At 39.8% G+C, this 24,293-nt stretch overlaps 2 protein-coding genes across 3 annotated transcripts in view; one reads left to right on the top strand and one right to left on the bottom strand.

Moving 5' to 3' along the window:
* Positions 1-3,550: 3,550 nt before the first annotated feature.
* LOC112056015 (SHC-transforming protein 1) lies at positions 3,551-19,953 on the top strand. Its single transcript, XM_052884184.1, has 9 exons — positions 3,551-3,941; positions 4,384-4,454; positions 4,914-5,148; positions 5,604-5,767; positions 6,305-6,487; positions 7,446-7,546; positions 8,938-9,104; positions 9,605-9,877; positions 10,190-19,953. The coding sequence occupies exons 1-9, from the start codon at positions 3,846-3,848 to the stop codon at positions 10,316-10,318; spliced, it is 1,419 nt and encodes a 472-aa protein (XP_052740144.1). The 5' UTR covers positions 3,551-3,845; the 3' UTR covers positions 10,319-19,953.
* A 2,471-nt stretch (positions 19,954-22,424) lies between these two features.
* LOC112051080 (lysine-specific demethylase 6A) overlaps positions 22,425-24,293 on the bottom strand; it is a 44,195-nt gene continuing 42,326 nt past the window's right edge. For both annotated transcript variants that reach the window (XM_052884166.1, XM_052884172.1), the window contains one exon: positions 22,425-24,254. In XM_052884166.1, the coding sequence (XP_052740126.1) occupies positions 22,567-24,254 (1,688 nt within the window). In that variant the 3' untranslated portion in view covers positions 22,425-22,566. The remainder of the gene's footprint in view (positions 24,255-24,293) is intronic.

Here is a 24,293-nt window from a genome sequence, read left to right on the forward strand (position 1 = left end):
TTTATACATATAGTCAGCACACATCATTTTGGTAGAAGTATAGAGCCTTTTGTGACATAGCCTATCCATGGAAGTACCAGCGATATACCTACGAGTAAATCTGCAGCAATGAAGGGTATTAGTTACTGGTACAGACACGTGAAGCCTCGGATAGAAGGCACAGCCCATCACCTTGCATGTGTTACGAAGTATTACTCTATTTATGAACTACGGTAAACGACGGTTCTTACCATCAGATGGGTAATCTGTTTCGTCCATCAATATATTGATATCGCTGCGTTGCAACGACTTGCGGTACGGACGGCTTCAGTGTGCTCGTGCTAGCTCGTGGTGTTCGAGCCGTCCACATCTCTTGTTGTGTAATTCTTTGTGGGTTACTTGGGATAGGCGCGGAGAGTGACTTGAGTGGAAAGGGGAGTGTTTGTTAACAGTAAAAGGTACCTTTAACCCTACACACAACGTTTACAAGTGCGTGACTTCACTCAGGGTCATTCTCTGCCATTCTAGGATCTTATTTTGGTTACAGTTTAATTTGTTAATTAAGTTTCCTGACAAATGTTGTGAATCATAGCCTTTATTAGACATTGGTTTTTTATTTTTGTAATCACTGTCATCACTGTACTTTATATTATTACTTACTATAAAAAAAATAATGTGGTTGGATGCGGTGTGATTGTAGCCAACGATGTCGTCGCTCAAGTCTCGCGGCGGCGATTACATTAATATCCGAGGGTAGATTTGACAATAAAAATAAACGTTTATCCACTGCTACCTCGACAAAAACTTCAACTCTGCTTTAATATCTCCTAAATTACTGTTGTACGGGCTTTTGATACTTGTATTTATATTACAAATGCATTTTTTTTCGTTACAATTTCGTGACTAAGCCACTGAACCGATATCAAAAATTATTTCATCAATGGAAAGTTACATTAACAGCGAGAAACATGGGCTATATGTTATCCCCGTATTCCCCGGGAACTACATTAAATAATGATCATTAAAACGAAACAAATACCTAATGAAAATAAAAATACATATTTCACTTCTTTCACAATTTATTATTACTACGAAATACGCTTGAGCACAAACAATTTTTTTATATAGATAAATTTGGTTTTTGCCCTTAAAAATCATCTTTCTCATTGTCCTGTCCGTCTCGATCGAAGCTTTTAGCGACGAGGGTGCGATGTAAATAAAGAAATATGATATCAGCTTTTATGAAAAACATACACGTAATAAGATACATGTAAATAATCTTTCTGTTTTTATATTATATTTATTTCATTTTCATGTAAGAGTTTAGTTTATATATAGTTAGTTACAGAATATAAGTATTCAGTATTCAGATACAGGTAGTTTTTCATCTCTATAGCTCGGAATTTATTGAAATTGTTTAATAGATCATGAATGAGATTGGCCCTTATTAGTTTTTATATTACGAGTATGTTAAATATTTTTTGGGATAGTTTCTAGAAACAGTAGCTTGTATCTACGAGAAAGTCGAAATGAGTTTTACCTGTAACAATTATTAGTATAAAGAGTTTTAGAGTTTGTGAGTTAGTTTTATTAGCTATACCTATCCATGAGCATGACAACTCGTTCTAATCTAACCCTGTAGTTTTTATGGTCTTAACGCTGTTTTTAGGGTTCTTTAGGGTTCCGCAGTCAAGAAGGAACCCTTTAGGTATAGTTTCGCCATTTTCGTCCGTTCGTCTTTCTGCCGGTTCGTCCACGATTTAGTCTCAAAACTAACTATACCACGGACGAACAGACGCAATGTGTGAGTTCCCGCGGCTTCCGCTTGCTTAGAAGATGCCTATTGACTCTTGACTTGTTCTAAATGGTAGGGAAAACGAAAGCTGGGAGGACATTCAACTTCGCAGTTCAAATCAGAAACGAAAAACCGAAACGTTTCATACGCGCACAGATGCAGATCTCTGCGATGTCTGGCAGTTCTATGGTAAAAAGGTGAAGAAGGAACTAGATCGGAAATTTTCTGGGCACACTTGCGAAATAAATCCTGTAGAAAACCGACAGACAGGCAACTTTTCGGCGATGCAATTTTGCACTAATTAACGCCTTGTTACCGATGAGCCTTCTAGCTTGTCAAGCCACCGAGTCCAGAACAGCGAGCTGGTATTTGGCTGATCCATCTCCTAAAGGAAAGCAGGTTCGTTCGTGCATGGAGTACCCATGCACGAAACTGAGCTTGACGTAGGTTAAGAGGCTGTTCCTGCGTAAAGTATCGCTTTACCTTATTTAGGATACCGAGCTTTTTAACAGCTGTTTCTGCTTTGTACTCAATGCATTCTTCAATGTTGAGCTTCGACGATAATGTAATGCCTAGAAGCTCAATACCGTCTATAGCTCTGGCCTCTGAGACTATATTACCACTACAACAGAAAGCTGTAATTTAGGTTGAATAATGTACATTAATAAAAATATCGACAAAGTCGTAAAATAAAATCTTAAAAAGATTCATTCATCATTCGTCCATTCGTTTTATAGTAGAAGAGCCAAAGGTACTCTGTACCGACTCGTAAATCTATGTTACTGACACACACGTCAAACCTATAGACTTATGGTACTTTTCATCCCCACTAATCATTATCAATCCATATTCGGCTCACTGCTAAACTCGAGTCTCCTCTGAGAATGAGAGTGTTAGGCCAAATAGTCCACCACGCTGGCCCAATGCGGATTGGCAAACACACACGCATTAGGAAAATTCTTAGGTATGCAAGTTTCCTCACGATGTTTTTCTTTTATCGTTTAAGACACGTGATAATTATATTTTTTAAAATGCACTTATCTGAAAAGTTGGAGGTGTAGGCCCTTAGACCAATTTATTACCTACCTTAGGACCTGCTTCGCTAAACGTGCCTCTGTCAAAATATGTGATCACCACATGATCACAATTTAACGTGTTTAAACAAACGTATAGAATCGATGTTTCATTACACGTGTGTGTATGCCAATATTAGTTCATAGTTGTGTAGAGTAAGAACACAGGATAAATTTTTTGACGAGAGTTTACCTCGTCCCCCTCAAAAAACGACAGATAATTTTCTTGGTGAATTAGAATGCAAGACTGGTCCATAGATCTGAGCCCGAATTGGATTCGAATCTACACCCCCCGGAATCGGAGGCAGAGGCCATTTCCACTGGGCTGTCACGGCAGGCAAGGTAAAATTGTGTTCATTTTTACTTGTTGCCTATTCTAAACGTGTTTACTGTGAACGTAACGTAACGTGTTTAGACAAACTAATACGTTTACAGAATCGATGTTTCATTGTGTTAAAATTACAGGCGTGTTTAAACAATATATAGCATGATTTACATATTTTTAAAGTTGTGTGTAGAGTAAGGACACATGATTTATTTATCCGCAAAGAAACAACTATGAATTGATGATACCGTCAACCACCGACAATAATTATTATAGTCTGCGAAAAAACAATACGCAAAAACGTGCGATTAATCGTCTGTGAAATCATTTAAATGTCAATGTGTCAAATGCATGTCAAATTAAACGTCAAACGTCAAACTTTGCAATTTTCTGTCAAAAGTTCCTGGATTACAATTTACAACAAAAATTATAAAAAAAGAGCGATAAAATATTTACTAAGATACGCTAATTAATTACTCATTCGAGCGACAACATTGAATATTGATCTACAATTTCTGATGAGTGTAAGTAGAGTGTAAAAAAACGTGTGCGTTAGACACATTAATAAAGAAGTGCAGTGATTGAATCATAATGAAAGCGTATTCAGAATAGCTAATAGTAAGTGAAGTATTGAGGAAACTAAAGTTCCGGCTTGCGTGTGCGTATAGCTGATATGGGAGACAACGGGCCTTTTGTGGCTAAGCCAGCGCGAGGCTGGCTCCACCCGGATTCTGTTTTAGCTGCTGATGGCATAACTTATGCTGTAAGGGTAAGTTTGCAAATTTCTTTTTACCTACTTCATCATGTAAGTACTTCAGTGTATATCTTATTATGTAGCACATAGTTTATCTATTAAATTCAGTTGATCAATCACTTTCTTGTCAGCTAGCAGTTGAATTTCTGAGTAAAATGATTTTATCTTGACACCTTATCATATTCATACCGTTATTTTGTAGTGAAGAGAAAACAATATGTTGTTGACCAATAGATATATTGTTATCAAAAATATTGCTCTCTCTTTTGTCCTATTGTAAAAGTCTAAAGTAGTTATAGACTGACCCTTGAAACTGTTAATTTTTTCGAGAATGCTCTCAGATATGCATAACAGGTTTATTCAGAAATAGTATAGACACTCAATGGATATTGCTTAAAATTTTAATGTGATACAATGAACTTTTTAAAGAGACTGCTATTATTGTTGTTTGTTACAGTACATTGGTTGTATGGAAGTACTTACATCTATGAAGAAGTTGGATTTTGAGACAAGATCACAGGTGGCAAAGTAAGTTAAAGTAGTAGAAGATTTTGTTTTGTTATTGTGTATTAAAGGCAGGACATATAATATTTTAAACTGCATAACTGCAAATATGCTGAAACACATGCAAATTTTTAAATATTTACTTATTTTAAAACAACTTTATCTATACTAATATTATAAAGCTGAAAAGTTTGTTTGTTTGATTGAATGCACTAATCTCAAGAACTACTGGCCCAATTTTAAAAATTCTTTCAGTGTAAGATAGCCCATTTATCAAGGAAATATATAATATCCCCGTATTCCTACAGGAACAGGAACCACGCGGGTGAAACGGCGCGGCGTCAGCTAGTGTATAATACAATTTACTAGAAGAACCATTCTCTTTCAGCCTATCAAATGTGTTCATAAAGAACAACCTGGCCACATAACGTTTTATTTGCTTTATAGACATAGACTAAGTTGGCTGTTATTTTTTTCCCATAGAGAATGTATCGCCCGAGTCTGTGCAGCAGCAGGCCTGCGTTCCGCAGACAAAAAGCGCAGGGTGTGTCAGGCTGCAGCCAATGCACTCGCAGCACGACCCAGAATGTCACACTCGGGCTCCAATGTGGCTCTCACTGTATCCTCAAGAGCCATAACACTCGCAGCGTTAGAAGGTGGTGAAACAATTGCTAGACATGATATGCCTCGAGTCTCCTTTGCTTCAGGAGGTGATCAGGTTAGTGCACATATTTTTTTATACTTCCTGTAATCAAATAACATAAAAACCATCACAAATGCTCCATGATTCACTAAAATATCAGAATTGCATAAGTAACTAGACATGAAAATAATAAAGGAAGGTATAATATTTTTTTATTATAGAAAAGCCGACAAACGCATGCGACAATGTTACCCAGGTCCGACAAAATACTCACTAAGTACATTTCACCCCGAACTGGAGCATCCTAAGAGTTTTTGTTTAGATGCTTTTTGTAGATGAATAATTCATTGTATGCTGTGACTATTCGACAAATGTTTCTGGCGATGTTACCCAAATCTCAAAATACTCATTGTAAATAACTTACTTTCTGTTTGACCTGAGTTGCAAGCAACAAATAAAACACTAAAGATTGAAATCATCAGCAGAATACCATTTTTGATATAATTTTGTGCTCTTCCCTGTAATTCCAGGATTCGCTGGACTTCGTGGCGTACGTGGCGAAGTCCGCGCCGCCCACCGAGTGGCGCGCGTGCTACGTGCTGGAGTGCGGCGGCCGGCTGTCGCAGGACGTCATCGCGACCATCGGGCAGGCGTTCGAGCTGCGCTTCAAGGAGTTCCTCACCAAACCACAGTCGTAAGTGTTTCTCTCATATAGCCCAGTATCCGTAGAACATTTTTACAATTTGCAGTTTAGTGAAAGATGGAGTAACGTTTCATTTTAAGTATTTCTACCTTGATTTTGTCAAATTTGTAATAAAAACAATTTCTAAAAAGAATCAATTATTTTGACAGAACACCAAAAAATCGATCAAGTAATTGAATATTCTATGTATCTGTGTAAAAATTTCGCGTGTGTGTATTGCGAGTCAAATTTATGGATGGACACAGAATATATTTAATAGTGTTAAATATTTTTGATGTGTGAGTTTACCTCGTCCCCCTGAAAACACGACAGAGTATTTTGTTGGTGAATTTGGGTGTGAAACAGGTCCATAGTCAAAGTATTGGCCAATACTATAAGCAAGATCAGGGTATGTTTGCTGCATGAACTTAACATATTATATTTTACTGCCGTATGCATCTGAATAGGTGTTAATGTTCACATGCCCTTATCACATGTATTTCAAGCCCTTAATCACAAATAACTTATTTTAAATGTTTATTTGAACAGATTAAACATAAACGGCTCGCGCGGGCTGTGCGGTGCGGGCGAAGCGGCGGCCGGCATCGACGAGCGCGAGCGGGACTACCGCGAGTACTACAACGACATGCCCGACAAGATCCCGCCGCCCGAGCCCTTCAGCCACCGCCACCCGCCGCCGCCGCCGCTGGCCTCCCTCGCGCCCATATCCTCGTCAGTAGCCTCCGACTAACACTAACTACACATAGCGAGCGGCACCACCGCGAGTACTACAACGACATGCCCGACAAGATCCCGCCGCCCGAGCCCTTCAGCCACCGCCACCCGCCGCCGCCGCCGCTGGCCTCCCTCGCGCCCATATCCTCGTCAGTAGCCTCCGACTAACACTAACTACACATAGCGAGCGGCACCACCGCGAGTACTACAACGACATGCCCGACAAGATCCCGCCGCCCGAGCCCTTTAGCCACCGCCACCCGCCGCCGCCGCCGCTGGCCTCCCTCGCGCCCATATCCTCGTCAGTAGCCTCCGACTAACACTAACTACACATAGCGAGCGGCACCACCGCGAGTACTACAACGACATGCCCGAAAAGATCCCGCCGCCCGAGCCCTTCAGCCACCGCCACCAGCCGCCGCCGCTGTCCTCCCTCGCGCCCATAGCCTCCGACTAACACTAATTACACATAGCTCGCAATGTTCATCATTAACGACCCATGTTCACACATTAAGCATAAGTCTCCCAAGAATGAGAGGTTAGGCTAATAGCCCAATGCAGATTGGTAGACTTCACACACAAAGAATTTAGAAAATTCTCACGATGTTTTTCCTTCACCGTTTGAGCATTGGCGTATCTAGGATTATTTCTCAGGGTGGGCCTGGGCCCCGACATCAAGTCTATTATTAGTATCATATTAGAATTCCACATTGGTAGCCCAAAATCTTAGGGTGGGCACAGGTCCATTCTAGGATGGGCACGGCCCACCCGGCCCAACTGCGATATACGCTTATGTGTTTGAGACACGTGATATTTTATTTCTTAAAACGCGCATAACAGAAAAGTTAGCTGCATGCGCCGGATTCGAATCTATGCCTTTGGCTCGTAACTAAGTGTTAATGCAAGTAAAATAAACAAGGAACAGTACTATAAACATCACTCGAAATGTCCGCAGCTGCGAGGAGAGCGTGCGCCACTACGTGAACCAGACGCCGCCGCCGCGCACGCCGCCCACCGCGCTGCTGCCGACACACAGCACCGACATCTTCGACATGCGTAAGATTTGCTTTTTTTTCAACATCAATCAAATAATTTGCACCTAATAAGTCATGTAAGAAAGAAAAGAAAGAAAGAAATATCTTTAATTTTAGGCAGTGCCACACATTACAATAATAAATTTAAAGTATATAGCTTATAGCTAAAACAAAAAAAAAAAGAATGCCCTGTAATATGTGGCATAACCTAGAAAAAGGCCCTAACTCAGCATTTTGCTACATACTTCCTATCCAAAAAAAAGTATGCAGCACTGATTTTCAGTTAGGACCCAGTTCAGGTGCCGCCACGTACATAGTTTAACATCCTATGTAAACCAGCGACCTTTTAATAATGTAAACTATTATTAATTAAGAACAAAATTAAAACTAAATAGGTAGGTACATTGATTTTTACAAAAATACAGAAAAATAAAACATCAATGAAAAAAAAATAATAATAATAACAATAAAAATATCACCTGCAATATAGTTACGTAAGTAGATATATTTACTTTTCTTTATTGAAAAATCTTTTTCCTAATGGAGATAACTAAATACTTGTTATTTAATATTATAAACATTAATAGTTAGTATAAAACAACATACGAATTCGTTATTGAAAATTAAATATATAAATAATAAACACAAATACTTTTAATATACATATCAAAATATATTATAAGTTATTGTAGTGGTGGTAGAACTTATAAAACACAAAACATTACATAAAAAATGAGAATTATAAAAATGAAAACTCCATGTTATGTCATGCTTTATTAAGGCGAAAGTAACCTTACTAAAACTTTATATAGAGTCCACCGAGAAAATGAGTAGACCGAGTGCTGGCGATATAAGCGACCTAGCTCATTCTTCGATCCGTCCACACCTTTTGTTGGATAATCCTTCATGGATTAGTTTGAGATAGGATAGGGAGCGACTGGGATAGGGAGGGTAGGGACTTGAGTGGAGAGGGGGAGTGTTAACTAATTTAAAAATACGTCTTTAACCCTACGTCCATCGGTCACACGTCCGGGACATCGCACAAGATTATTTTCTGCCATTCGAGAGTTTATAGGTAACATTCTTGTTGCGAATTGTTAGACCTCATAGGCTTTCATTCAAAAATTGGTTTTGCTCTTTAAATCCACTTCCGATGTCAACCCGTCTCTGATCTATACTAATATTATAAAGCTGAAAAGTTTGTTTGCGCTCGCTAATCTCAGGAACTACTGGTCCGATTTGAAAAATTCTTTTAGTGTTAGATAGCCCATTTATCGAGGAAGACTATAGGCTACATATTATACCAGTATTCCTACGAGAACGGAAACCACGCGGGTGAAACCGCGACGCGTTAGCTAGTAACTAATAAGATTGGTGACGATGATGGTGACTGCAGTGTAATGACACTTACAGAGCCGTTCACCGCTGCGCCGGTGTCGTCGGCAACGTCGACCTCGCCCGCCACGTCGTCGTCGCCCGCCGAGGATGTGCCGCCAACGCTGTCGCCCACCACGCAGGCTGCGTTGTTGGCGCGCGAGTCGTGGTACCACGGGCCTATATCTAGGAGTGCCGCTGAGAGGGTAAGACGTGATTTAAACATAAACGCGGTGCAGTTTAATGACAAAACACGGTATCTAAGAACTCCAATAATATAAACATTATTATATCGAAATATATCGATATGAATTTACAAAAATTAAGGATTTCATAGAAAACCTAATTTAAAAGTGTTATTCATATTAATTGATTATGAAACACGGCTAAAACTCACGTGATACAACGTCGGAGTATGCCCGACTTGACCAGCCTAGTGGGGCCCAGCTCATGACTAAGGACCCAGTATGGGTTCGAAACCGTCAACAACCAACCAACCAAAACTGGGTTTTCCGGTGCTGGGTCGTCGTTCCAACACCTTGGGACCCCAACGTCCATCGGCTCTTCGAATTATGTACCCTTTAAAAAATTCTCAACTAGAAAACATTTTTGTGATGGTCATCAATATGAGCTGTAGAATCATGAGGCTAGATAGCGATATGTGTAGTGTCGTAATACATTTATTTATTTATTCATTTATCATCAGTTGGTGGTGGAGGAGGGCGAGTTCCTGGTGCGCCAGTCCACGGCGTGTCCGGGACAGTTCGTGCTCACGGGAGCAAGGCGCGGCGCGCACAAGCATCTGCTGCTCGTCGACCCCAACGGAGTGGTGAGACATCTTCATAGCTATTGTCAGTTGGTGGTGGAGGAGGGCGAGTTCCTGGTGCGCCAGTCCACGGCGTGTCCGGGACAGTTCGTGCTCACGGGAGCAAGGCGCGGCGCGCACAAGCATCTGCTGCTCGTCGACCCCAACGGAGTGGTGAGACATCTTCATAGCTATTGTCAGTTGGTGGTGGAGGAGGGCGAGTTCCTGGTGCGCCTGTCCACGGCGTGTCCCGGACAGTTCGTGCTCACGGGAGCAAGGGGCGGCGCGCACAAGCATCTGCGCAAGTGTATTTTGTCGGACCTGGGTGACGTTGTCGCATGGGTTCGTCGACTTCTCGCGGATGATAGCAAAATAAATAAATCATTATATAATCATGATGAACTTCCGCAAAGTAACGCCTGCTTCTATCAAATATATTAAAATATGTTGCCATTGTTACACTGTAATCGTCATTGTGTATTGTAGGTAAGAACAAAGGACCGCGTGTTCGAGAGCGTGCCCCACCTCATCAAGTACCACTGCAGCAACGAGCTGCCCATAGTGTCCGCCGACTCGGCGCTGTTGCTGCGCGCCCCCGTGCCGCGCCCCTCCTGAGAGCGCCGCGCGCGCCCCCGGTACGTGCTCACGTGAGTCAGTGCTGGGGGAACATACCACTCACCTGGGGGGAATGTATGTGTAAGAGGTGCGAACTGTTTTGTACTAAAGCAAGCTGCCGCCATTTTGATAATTTTCGGAATCGCGGCTCACGATAGAAGTTATTATTATATTGGATATTGGCGTGCACTACATAGTGTATACTCTAGCTAAAAACTAGTGCATTTTTTTTTTATTGTTTACAAGTTAGCCCTCGACTACAATCTCACCTGATGGTAAGTGACGACGTAGTCTTCGATGGAAGCGGGCTAACTTGTAAGGAGGAGGATGAAAATCCACACCCCTTTCGGTTTCTACACGGCATCGTACCGGAACGCTAAATCGCTTGGCGGTACGCCTTTGCCGGTAGGGTGGTAACTAGCCACGGCTGAAGCCTCCCACCAGCCACAAATGCCACTAGGTAGTGCATGGACAAGTCATAAAAAAATGTTTGGTAACATGTTACCAAGATATTTGTAGGTAAACATCTATTTACACCGTTTCATTCGTAATGTATACAGTGTGTATATTAAATCATCTATTAGTGTTATTATAAAAAAAAATCAAGTACAATTCAAGGAGTTACGATTGTAACAAAGTTTAAAAAATTGACTAAAAACTTTCAAAATTTGAAACATCCTGTATATTCAAATATGTAATTAAAAAAAATACAATTTTTCTATAATATCTCTGTAACGTAAAGCTTTGGGGAAACATGTTATACTTGTCATTTTTTGTTTGTCTATGTGACCTCTACCCATACAAACCACTAACATCTTGCGCCGCGATTTCGAAAAAATCAAAATTGGTTATGGCAAATCAGTCAATGGTATTAATGTACGCGTTGCAAATGCGTCATTTGCGCACAAACTCTGTTAAATATTCACTTCTTATATGTACGTCTATGTAATGGTACATAGGATTATGATTATCGAAAAAATCTGCTATTTTTGGTCTATTATCTAAATACGCACTATTTACTGAAGCATAATGTTTAAATTTTTTTTATACATACGACACTCATAGATTTGATATTTCCGAATATTATGCAAATTAACGCATCTATTAATAAAGCGTAAATATTGCATAAATGACATTTTAGTAATTATTAACAGTTTGCTAATTACGCACTAAAGTTATTTAATTTTTTTTGTTGATTGCGAGAGCCAAAAATTTTCCAATTAATTTCGGATTTTATTTACGTTCACTAATATTATTATTCTATACAAATTACATTTTATAATGTATATAATAATAAATATTACATTCTGTAATCGTAATAAATTCTTGTAATAAATATGGCATTCTGTAACATATTTATCACGAGTACCTAATCTAGTTCTAAAATCAGGAAATTGTGAATATTTTTATGTTTTCGCCCATGGCTTACTAATCGAATACGCATTCAATAAATAATCACAATCTAATTAAATAAAATGCACTTAAGTAGTACTTTACGTAAAACAAATTACGTATTCGTAAATTAATTTATATTATTAATTAACTAAATATTAATGTTGGAACTTTTATTCAAAAGATAAATAATTAATTCAATAGTTTAATTAGGAACATTCTTCAATGTTGGTTATTAAATAATAAATAAATAGTGGGGAATCCCTTTAAATCGTCGACCTGTAGATGTGCCTTTAGAAAACTTTTCCACTTATGCTATATTAAGGAATCAATATTTAATAATTAATTTATTGGAATTTGTAGACCAATATCACTATGTTAATAGATTTGAAGTCTTCTGCTTATTTAGGCTATTTGTAATGCCAAAAATTATGTAGTATCTGTTCTAGACTTCAATAGTTTGTAGTATATCATGACGTCATTAGTATGTTTCGATGTGTTCGACAGATGCAGGTATTTTATTTATTCGTTCGTAACACTCCCGATGGTCCGCGTGGGCCGGGAGAGGGGTAGCGATGCCTCGCGCGCACGACTTCATACCCGCGCAGTCCGTCGCCCGTCGCCCGCATATCATGGGAGTGTCAGCAACGATCTTACCAAAATGTAGCATACCAGCTAACGATGTAACAATGTTCTTATAACTCGCTAGTGCGTTCAGTGGACAGGCAGCCTAAGTACCCTTAGCCGACGAACTTGTATAAAAGGATTGAAGTAAAGAAGATATGTAATCTTCTTATGTATTCTTCTTAGATCTTAACAAGTAGAAGGACATGATCCCAGCCTACTATGAAGAAATGGGACGTAACTTTATTTATGTATGTAAATAATTTACCAAAACTAGGCACCTTACACAGGAACCAGCCGATTAAAAACTATTATTGCACCAATGTTTGTAGATATTCATAAATTAAACGAATATTGTAGATTTCCTTAGCAAAATTCTATTGATAAATTTGTATAAATAATTTTGTATTTTTAAATATCATACTTCTCCATAGTATTTGTATGGAGAAATATGTAGTTGTAATTCAAAAGTTATTGGCATTTTTCTTATTTAATGTAGTTTTTTGGCCTCGAAGATCAATGCATTCTAGGTTAAACTTACTTTTTGAGAGGAAGCAATAATTGTTATCATTCCTATATATAAAGTTTTGTGATTATGGAATTGAAAATGATAGGACTTAAATTTTGATGGATTTTAATATTTAAATGTCTTGATATAGTGATTTTTTGAGAATGGCTACATCAAGTTAGTCCTATTTTTATACCACTATGGAAATACATAAAAAATCATTATTCTATGTGATATTGAAACGTTTTGTCCCATAATAAATGTGATTTGAATTTTTAAACGCTTTACTATCAATTTATGGGTTATGCTGTAACTTTTTTTGCAGTTAGAAACTTCGAGTATGTGTAAAAATCGTAGTTAAATGTTGAAAAACCTTACAGCATAATCCTGATTATAGTTTGTTTTAACCTAATTTTGGTATTTATTATACTGCTCAAAATTATCTATCATTAGATATTTTTTACATTATCAACAATTCTTCTATTTTTTATTCACTATATTATCGGAAAGTTTATTTCTGACCAAAGGAGCTTCCAATAAAATGTAAGCCAATGATTTTCTTGTAAAGATATTTTATGAATTTGCTAGTCTTCACCAAATTGTACTTGAGGGTGGAGGCATAATTGTATAATTTAGTGTATAAGTTTCTGAACTGGCGCATTGAATAATATATTACGTCTATTAAATGTATCGATGTATATTAATTATAAAGTCATATTTTGCAGTAAAACCAATACTTAAGTTCAAGTTTGTGTCAAAGTCTCAAATTGTCGAATAAGATCTAAAACAGGAGCCACGCTAGCGCGATAAGTCTATAGTGGAAGAGAAATTAATATGTGACTAGCAGAGAAGACCTTTTAGCAGAGAAGAATTTTAAATATTGACGTGGTTAATAAAAATATTTAACCAACTTTAATCTGCTGTCACGGTTTAAGGTCCGTTTATATCTACAGACACAGTGCGTCACAGACAAGTAGCGTGGCAGACACCCACAGACACCGTCTATTCACACTGCCCAGCAGGTAGACACTTAAAGTCCTTTTCATGAAAGAAGTCCCCCAGACGCGGCGCTAATGTCTTAATGACGCTTATTGTCATTTGGCAATGGCGATCTTATTGTCATTTGTGTGAGGCACTGTCAATTTTAGTTCAGGTTTCATGAAAATGACTCTACAGACATGAACCGCACAGACATAATATTCTTTCCGCGAATATTGGCCGGACGCGGCCCGTGTCTGTCAACGTCTGCGCGGCCTAACGCGGATAGATATAAACACTGTATAGAAGAATATATTTTGTCTGCCACGGCACGTGTATGGCACGCTAATGTCTGAAGATATAAACGTACCTTTACTCGTATGTCTTCCGATAAATTGAAATGATCCATATAGGTATGAAACTGTTATTAAAGAATATATTTTGTCTAATCGGTCAAAAACATCTATTGTATAGCCTGGGCCTGTAACTACACATCAATCCTCTTTCTACAAACTCTTCGAAAATTATAAAATGTATGGGGATGACATTCGTTATCGATAGGCCCAGACCAATTATAGAAGGACCTGTATCACACTCATAGTCACGAACAAAATTGTCTGTCATTTTCTGAAGAAAACGAGCTTAGATTTGGTATATATTTTATACCTACTAAACTAGAAGTTTTTGCCCGTTTTTTAAACAATTCAATTACACAAAAAGGTATTTTTACGGAGCTCTTTAACCGACGAACACGATTACAACTATTTAACATTGATTCTATAGAGACAGTTTTTATAATCGCATTAGATCGTTGATCATATACTTTGACAGAAAAGTAACGTCTAGCGAGGCAGGTCTTATACAATAATTGGTCTGAGTCGATAGGACATAAGATCAACTATACATTTTATTAGTTTTCGAACTGTTAGCATTTGTACAATACTTAATACATATTTAATGTGAGTATTTTTTTTTTAATGAAGTTTTGAGCCTTACTCACCGCAGTCTCGACTTTCGTGGGTCTCCCCTAAACAAATTTGATGAGTTTGTATCACGTATTTTTGCTATATTCTGCATTATCTGATTAGATTAAATTCTTCCATGTTATAATTTTAAGCTCTCTGCAATAGCTTTATTGTATAAACGTACCTACGATTAAGTTTAATTATGTCATTTATATATTATTCTTATTATTATATAAGAAACATACAACCATAGGTGCTACATTACTTAAATAATCTTTAATAAGTAAAACGTTATTATTAAGTAAACCATCACATATTATTATATTTACTTTGTAAGACTGTATATAAAGTTTTGTAGGACTAGGAGTTAGCAGCGTCTATGTTATAGAAACCGGTCCTACTAGCCAAGCGGCACGTCGATTCTCTTTCTACTATCGCTAACGCTTCGAAAACTAGAAAAATGTATGTCAATGACAGATCTTGATCACTTGACCTGTCGATAGCAAATGTCACTCCCATACATCTTTCTCGTTTTCGAAGCGTTAGCGATCGTAGAAAAAGAATCGACGTGCCACTTAGCTAGGGGGGCAGATTCCTGTGCGAATTGACGAAGCGAATCACGCTGCGAATAGGGTTGTTGACATAAATCTATCAAATTTCATAGAAAATCAATTTTTCCAAACGTCAAAAACGCTGTCGTCCATTTTGTGATTTCACAATGTTACTTGATGTACTAAAGGAATAAACGTCAAACTAATTAATAACTAATAATTTTGACAAACACTAAACCGTTTGGTTAAGGTTTAATATTCGCGTGACGGCTTCTTGTATTGTCAAAAAAATATTTAAAAGTTGCAATTTTTCTGTATTCACGTCTCGAAAAAATATGATATTTTTTTTCAATCTAATAATGATAATGAACTAATTAAGTTCGCGGACCCTGTGTCCTGGCGCGAAGAATACATGAAACTGTTCCACACACACGTTTGCGGTTTCGCGCGCGATTCGCACGTGAATGTGAAACGGCTATAAGAGGTTGTCCATATATACAGGGTGATTCGGTCTTTAGTGCGGATATTTTTTTTCGTGGTTCTGTATCATTAATAGAATATAAATCTACAAACAGTTCGATACATTTTATGTAATTTTTTTTTTTATTTATGTCTCTAAAATAACAAAATAATGTACATATTATTACTAAACAAGGTATATTCAGCTTAAAAGTGATCTGGTGACGTCCTTTAGGTATCAAACGAAAATAAAATAAACGCACAATAGGGTGACCCTAAAATTCTGTTCAAAAGTAAATAACTTTAGCTAACGATAATTTTGTTATTTTTGAGTTAAAAAAAAAAAGAAAAAATACGTGATCATTAAATTTTGTTTATGTACAAAATATAAAAATATCCGCACAAAAAAAATTTTCTTCCTGTATAAAGCCGGCTCTAGACGAATGTAACGCGTAATGTGAGGTTTACGTGTAATTACCGTCAACAATGTGGACGACACACGATCACGATTCAAAGCGAATTGTGTACGCGAATCTATTTCAATTGCTGTTTCCACTCAATTGCTATGAACATGCCGAATAGGAGGGCATGTGTTCGCGTTCGTGTTATTTCAATATATGACTTGTTGCTCATTTGTTTTGTATGCATTTTTGACTTACTGGGTGCGTGCGTCGCCCTCTCGCGCTGCGACGTTGTACGTCGTCGCAAAGCAGGTGTGGCATACAATGCGTTGATTCGTTGCGACGACGCAACGAAACTAATGTGGCATCGCCCTTAATAGGCCAACAAGTGCTCAAATCATTAGTAAGGTATTAATAAATTGCAAGGATTTCCATAAAAAGAGGAATTCTCGCTTATTGGTGATAGAATTGGAATTGAGAGATGGAGACTGAGAGTATTGGCCCAGTTAAGGAATGAAATGTATGGCCTAATTTTGATAATCCAATGTTTTTTTTATATTTTACAAATGTAATATTTAATATGGAAGTAGAATCTAGTTATGATGATGGCTTGTTTTATTGATTGAAATTCGACGTTGCTATCTCCTGAAGCTTGGGTATTGTAAAAACTATGTTGTGTCATTTATAATGCTTTAATAATTTTGACGCCGCCAATTAATTATATTGTAATTGATTTTATAGTTATTTTATATAAACAAAATATTCTTTAATATTAATCGTCTCGATAAACTTGCACTTTATAATGGCAAATATATTTAAAAAATATTAATTATTTACTTCTATACCTGTCTTGAATTTACTAATTAGTTAAGTAAAGAGCAGTTTTATTTACGACTGAAATGCTAGATTTTAGTTTGCACTTAAATTGTAGATCAATTGTCACTTAATATTTAAAGTTATTTTATCCAGTTTTTATGTCTACAATTTAGTAGAAAGCTTGTTCGTAACTCCAGTATTTGTTGGGAGTAAAAATCTATGGAAATGTAAAAACGTACGGCCAAAGTCATTGTACAGAATTGCATTTCGTGACGTCAGAATTTGTGACCTCTTTGTGCAATAACTACTTACATTATTAGACGACATAAAAAGCAGTTCTTCAAAAATCGTATCTGAAGACTTTGCAATATTATACTACGTCTGTCAGTATACTCCGCGCCACGAAACAAGTCCCGTAGACGCGGCGCTAATGTTTCTATGGCGCTCATTGTCATTTGGTAATGGCAGTCATAATGTCATTTGTGTAAGGCGCTGTCAATTTTAGTTCAAATTTTCGCCGCGGGACGTCTCGTGGCGCGGTGTCTAGTCTCTATCGCGGACAGAGAAGCATAGACATACTAGAGAAATAAATCGGCTATGAAATAACAAAGACAATGAAGAAAGACGAAACATTTCAAGTTACTTAATACGAAAAGTTGAATTTTTAGGGTTTTCTTTATTTGACGAGTTACACCCAGCACTGCACACATTACCATTAATTGCACTTGAAACTTGATGTATTATTAAAAAAAGCGTATTTAAAAATTTGTTTTGTTACTACCATGGTCTCACAGTCCCTTATGGTGTTTGACAATTGTCTTGTAATCCATTTCCCTCTAACATAAGGTTGCAATAACGTTGTCTCTTTCTCATTGCCGATCTATTTCTCTAGTATATCTATGCTTAAAAGTAAATAGATGAAAAAAACTATATCCTAGACAGAGAAGTAAATAGACAATAGGCTAGGTGTTCACGTGGGATCATTTTGTGAAGTGTCGAAAAACAAAAACTATATCTAACCGCGAAATGATGTGATAAAGAAGCACTAGTATTTGACGTTGAAAAAAACACTATAATTAAATAATCACTACTAATCTGTAATTCTATACTATAAGATTATAAAAGTGGTAGAAGTGTAGAGGTTGTACCCCCACATCTACCTCTAATCTCTGGATTTTGAAAATTCCAATAGAAAACCAAGTTTCATTAGGGGCGTCTATTGGGCCCGTCGACTAATTTTGATACAGGGCTCGCTACGCCACTGAGTCATATGCTATAAAATGTTGTTCTGATATTTCCACGGGAACGGGAATTACGCGGGTGAAACCGCCGGACGTCGAATAGTAGTTAATAACATACATAATACCATGAAACAAAAAATGATAAAATGTATACCTTTATGGGGCAGTGGTAGTATATGCTTTCTGTCTATTTACTTCCAAGTCTATGGCCTCTATAAAAAATGTAGCTATAATCCTTGCTTTGGATTCCGTTAAAAAGTGCCCTAACCCAACTGTTTTCTTGAAATTAAAGATCGTCTATCAATGTTAACACTGACTTACATGAAATAAAATGTGATTTATAGAAATAAACATAAATATATCTAATAACTGTTTCAATTGTTTGGCGGCATACACCATGTACCTACCTTTTAGTAATCCTTTCTTATCCTCCCATTTGTAATATTCAGTTCGGTTATACCAGAGCTTGTTCGACGTACTACCACCCTACCACCATTCATGAATAGAAAACTAGTTTGGCAAAACCACAGATTAAAGAATAATAAATAGGCAGATAGAGTACGGAACACGGCAGTGATGCAGCTATTCTAAATACTAATACATTCTACAATCAGTATGACACAAAGCATCACATCACTATTTAAAAAACTGTTTACAATAACTACAAAACCAAAACGATGCATTTTTAAGTAGGTAGTTATTGAATATTTATTGATTGAATCGTCGATAGTGAAATGAAAATTATGAAAAAGTTCGTATATTGGTAGATAGAAACATTATGCGGATATCAAGGAGACGCACGCGTGACTTTTTTATGGGTTTCACTGCGCGGCTTGTAAATACTCATTATGTATCATTCTCTAGTCTGTGGCCAAAACTTATTCAATGAAATGTCATTTAACTTTTTAATTTTATTTTGGTTCACATGGGGGGATTCTTCGATGGAAAGGCAAGTTAGCTGGGTTATTTGCTAATTCAGTAACTTTCTGAAAATTAAATACATTACTCTCATTTTACATTCAATAGTTTTCTATACAAAATATGATACAATATATTTCTTTGTACGACTCAATGAAGTTGTAATACTAACCTACTAGTCTAAAACCAGGCACTATTGGCTTATCCTACGACAGACACCGAGTTAGCAAATAACCCACCAGAACATATAAAATAAAAAAAAAACTTTTAGATATTTTATAAGTTTAATAAAAAAATTACATTACAGTATAAACAGTAAGGTCATAAATGGCAGTGATGTTAATATTACTTATTAATTACATCAGTATTCACTATACGTCCAACGTCCACTTTACCAGGCGCCGGCCTCGGGCCACCAGAAAAAGAAATAATACAGCCAACATGAAATCTCACAACATCGATAAAACTTCAGAAATAACCAACGAGCTGGTGGCCGGGGCGGCGCCGCTGCCGACCTCTGCCTAACCATTGCCTAACGGTCCGGCCACTTTTGGAACACGTCATGACACATGTAAAGTCAAATCAAATGGCCATACATACAAGTACAGAAAATCAGTTTGCGTTAAATTTGACATTCTGGTGTTATAGATAAGGTAATTATCTAAATACAGTCACTGAAATGTCAGAATACAACTTCTTGTGTTGATAAACAATACACTAACAGAATGTGGTGTTGTGCCAAGTAAAAACAATACACTTCTCATTAAAAAAAAAAAACAAAATATTATACCAGTATTATTTCAGGCGGCATTTAAATAAAAAACAAGATTAAAATCATTTATAGTAATAATCAGTTAACTTTTAATTATTCATTAATTAAAATTGGCATATTGTATTTCGTTTAAAATAAAAAAGTACCAATATAAAACTCATTAAAAAACAGGATTAATGTCAATGATAATAATATTTATTACACTATTACCTTCTAATTATTTATTAATTAAAATATATGCAATTAAAATTGGCATAATTATTGTTTTTTGTTTAAAATAAAAAAAGTACTAACATAAAACTAATTCAAATCCTTTAGAGGCGTTACAATTTCATTGATTAAAACTTTAGGTAAACTTCCAAAGCAAACGTAAACATAATTACAATTTCAAGTTCATCGACTTGATTTTTTTTGACTTGAAAAAGTTATTTGTCAGGAAATGTAGAAAAAAATCATTTTAAAATTTTACTTGTTGGTTGTCTTTATTTCTATTAAGACTGCTTTTCTGCATGATTGAATTCAATTGTGGTAAACTACCACAGCACAGTAAATACGCGCGTCTTTAATGAATGAATGATTGAATTTATCCTACGATAGACACTGCCGCCTACGTCTGTAGCCATGTGGGACGTCGTTTCTCTTTCTACAATAGCAAACGCCTCGAAAATTAAAAAATGTATGGGAATGACATTTGATATCGACAGGTCATGTGATCAAGTTATCAATCGGATCTGTCATTCCCATACATTCATTTAGTTTTCGAAGCATTAGCAATGCATTGTATTATATTTGGATATATTCGGCAAATAAAGTATTTGTATTTGCGTGTCAGGTGTTCCAAATGTGTCCCGGCCAACACTTGCCTACACATTACACCGATACGAGCCAAAAACATTACTTCTAATTTCCCTACATTCCAATTACGCAAGGGAAACAATTCAATTTAGTCGTGTTTACATACATTCCAATAAATAAATTTAGACAGTCAAGAGCCTTTAGTGTAAGTTGGCAAACAGGACATCTGCATTTACAAGTATACACTTCTGTCCTTAGGCCTAGTAACAAAATATTTATTCATGACCACACTGCTCGAACTTAGTGTATGTGATTCATGGTGAGTGGGGCAAAATTTATTTACTTTAGTAAAAAAAAGCTTTTTAGCTCTCCTTCTCAACGTCCGTTCGTCTCGCCTAATTACACATTTCGTAACTCATTCACCACCTTACTCCTTAGGTCAAGCGTTGAAAATTTACAGCCTAATTCAGACTACTTTAGTATTTTAGTCGAATACGATCAATTTTTGGATTTACCGCCCAAAAATCGTTCGTACTCGACTAAAGTACTATAGTAGTCCGAACTAGGCATAAGAGCTGATAAAGAATAGTTAAAAAAATATATTCAAAATCAGTGGTAAATTTGTCGGAGAACTTTAAGTGGACATATTTGTCATCGGACGCGGAAGTCTGGAAGACGTTTTTGAATTAACACATGCACAAAGTGTGAGCAGTATGGTCATGAAAAGATTTTGTTCCTGGGCCCAGGACCCTTTTATACAGATACAAAATGACAGACTTAATTTAATTGTGATGTTTGTTAGTTCATTTTATACCGTACCCCTTTCACAGTAGTTTCTCTTGCGTAGACGTTCGACGCGATTTTGACAGCAAGTTGTCGTCTGATGTTAAGTGAACCCCAGAAACTATTGGTTTTAAACCAATATTACGTCAAGTTGTGCATACGTTCGTCGAACGCCTACGTCACAGAGACACTAATGTAAAGGTGGTCTTACACTAGCGGCACAGATCCCATTCGCGACACCGAACGGCGGATCCGTCAGTCGCGTGATCGAGTATACATTCTTTGGGACATAGCACTGGTCGCCGGACCCTCCTAAAACGCAGAGCCTCACTCCGTGCCTCACACTTACTGACTACTATTCGCTATGAAGATTTTTATAATAATACTAAAACTCATAAAATGAAACTAAAGTGGCAGTATGACGAAAAATAAATAAAATATACTTCTATACAAAAATAACACATCTATTGTGGTGAACACCTGAGCTGTTGAGACCAAGCGACGGATCGCTTCCCTTAGCTATTACATTACTAAAACTATTCGACTAAATATTGAAGGCCGCCGCCGACACTAATGATAATTACACGTTCGAATTGACTTCGCTTTATATCGATATCTCTCCCGATTACAAAAGTGATCGACCAGAGTGTAAAAGTTTTCCGATTACAAAATTACTACTATCACGAAAATACTCGTATCGTACGAATTCATTAATTTTATTTATACTTACACGCAGTGTATTAAAAATAGATCGCGGTTTTTTAATCACTTTACGCTAACGCAACTTTTGGTCAAAATTGTAAATTTCAAAGTCACAAAAAACTAGCTGGCGACTAACACTTAATTACAAACAGAGCGCGCCCGGCGCCGACCACTCGGATAAATAAAAGCATCTCGCACATACGACAACGTATCATACAACTCTCACACAAGTACAGGTACGTGACGCGCCTCCCGCGCGCTACTCGGCGCCCTGCCCGCGCCCGGCCTCGGCCCAGATCGAGGAGAACGGAAAGCGCAACCCCGCGAGCGAGGCCGGCGCGCCTCAGTCGGGCGTGGGCGCGAGCGCGGGCGCGACGGCAGGGGTGGGAGCGGGCGCGGGCGCGGCGGCGGGCGCGGGCGCGTGCGGCGGCGGCGCGGGCCGGTGCAGCGCGAACGCGTCCAGCACCTGCGCCAGCTCCTCCATGTGGTGCTCCTCCAGGCACAGGAAGCCGGCCAGGCCGGGCGCGGCGCGGCGCGCGCACGCCAGGCAGTGCACCACGTGCCGGCGCTCGTGCTCGCGCACAAGCAGCGCGTGCCACACCTCGCGCTCGCACGCGCCGCAGTAGTGCGACGCCTCGCCGCGCGCGCGCCCGTGGAAGCGCACGGGCACGCCGCGCGCGCGCACGGCGGCCAGCGTGCCGGCGGCGGCGCGCAGCGTCTGCAGCAGGCAGGTGCGCATGGCGCGGTGCAGCGCGGGGTCCGACACGCGGATGTTGCGCGCCAGGTTCCACGTCAGGTGCACCATGGGCACGATGGACTTGAAGTTCTGCACCTTGTTCCACTCGTAGCGCTCCAGCGCCAACGCGTACTGGCGCGCCGTCAGCGGGCCCACGTTCCACGCGATGTTGTTGCACCAGCCCGTGGCCTGCACCCAGTGCACGCAGCCCGAGTTGACCCACACCAGGTCGCCGGGCCGCTGCGTGAAGCGGTACACGGGCACGCCGTGCGCGCGCAGCTCGGCCGGGTCGGGCCACCACGAGCCGTGCAGGTACGACAGGCCGTGCCGCTCGCACAGCTCGCGCACGCCGCCCCAGTACGCGTCGGGCACGCCGAACCACTCGCAGTCGCCGGGCCCGATGTTGATGTTGATGGAGCAGAAGTTGTTGTTCTCCTGGTGGCCGGGCGTGCGGCTGCCCGGCACCTTCATGTACAGCTGCACCGTGTTCATGCCGAGGATGACGTGGCCCACGTGCGACAGCATGTTGGCGGCCGACGCCACGCGCGCGAAGGCGGGCAGCTTCTGCAGCTCGGCCAGCTGCTGCTTCCACTTGCGCTCGTCCGACAGGTCCACGTTGGTGCCGAAGCGCAGCATGCGCGCGGCGCGGCGCCGCTTGGCCGGGCCCGAGTCCGAGTCGGAGGCGGCGGGCGGCGGGCCGGCGCGCTCGCGCTCCTCGCGCAGCGACTCCTGGAACGAGCCGGCCTGGTACTGCGCGTACTTGCGCACCGTGGTGTGCGAGCGGTGCGAGGCGCAGGCCCACACGCGCCGCCGCCCGCCCGCGTCCCAGTTCTCGTCGGCCGACTGCATGAGCTGCGTGCGCACCTCCACGGCGTGCTCGGGCCACGCCTCCACCAGCGTCTTGGTGGAGAACAGGCCCAGGTCCAGCTTGAGCGCCGCCGTGAGCCCGCGCACCACGGCGATGGGGTGCTTGAGGCAGAAGTCCTGCAGCTGCGGCGAGAAGGCGTCGCGCTTGGACTCCACGTACACGAAGGGCGCTGAGGGCGCCAGCTGCTCGGCGGCCAGGCGCGGCGGCGGCACGCCGGGCGGCTCGGGCGGGCCACGCCCGTCGCCCAGCACGGACCAGGCGGCCGGCGGCCCGGCGTGCTCCTTGCACGCGTCCAGCACCTGCTTGGCCGTCATGCCGATGTGGAAGGCGACGGGCTTCAGCGGGTCGCCCTTCAGCGGCTCCAGCTTCACGACGGGCTGGCGGCCGCCCAGCACCGCCTCGTTGCTGCTGCCGTTCGGCGGGCTCTCTGAGGAAGAAAACAGAATTCAGTCATTGTAAGAAGTCA

The sequence above is a fragment of the Bicyclus anynana genome, chromosome 1, assembly GCF_947172395.1.
Source record: "Bicyclus anynana chromosome 1, ilBicAnyn1.1, whole genome shotgun sequence".
Taxonomy (NCBI): Eukaryota; Metazoa; Arthropoda; class Insecta; order Lepidoptera; family Nymphalidae; genus Bicyclus; species Bicyclus anynana.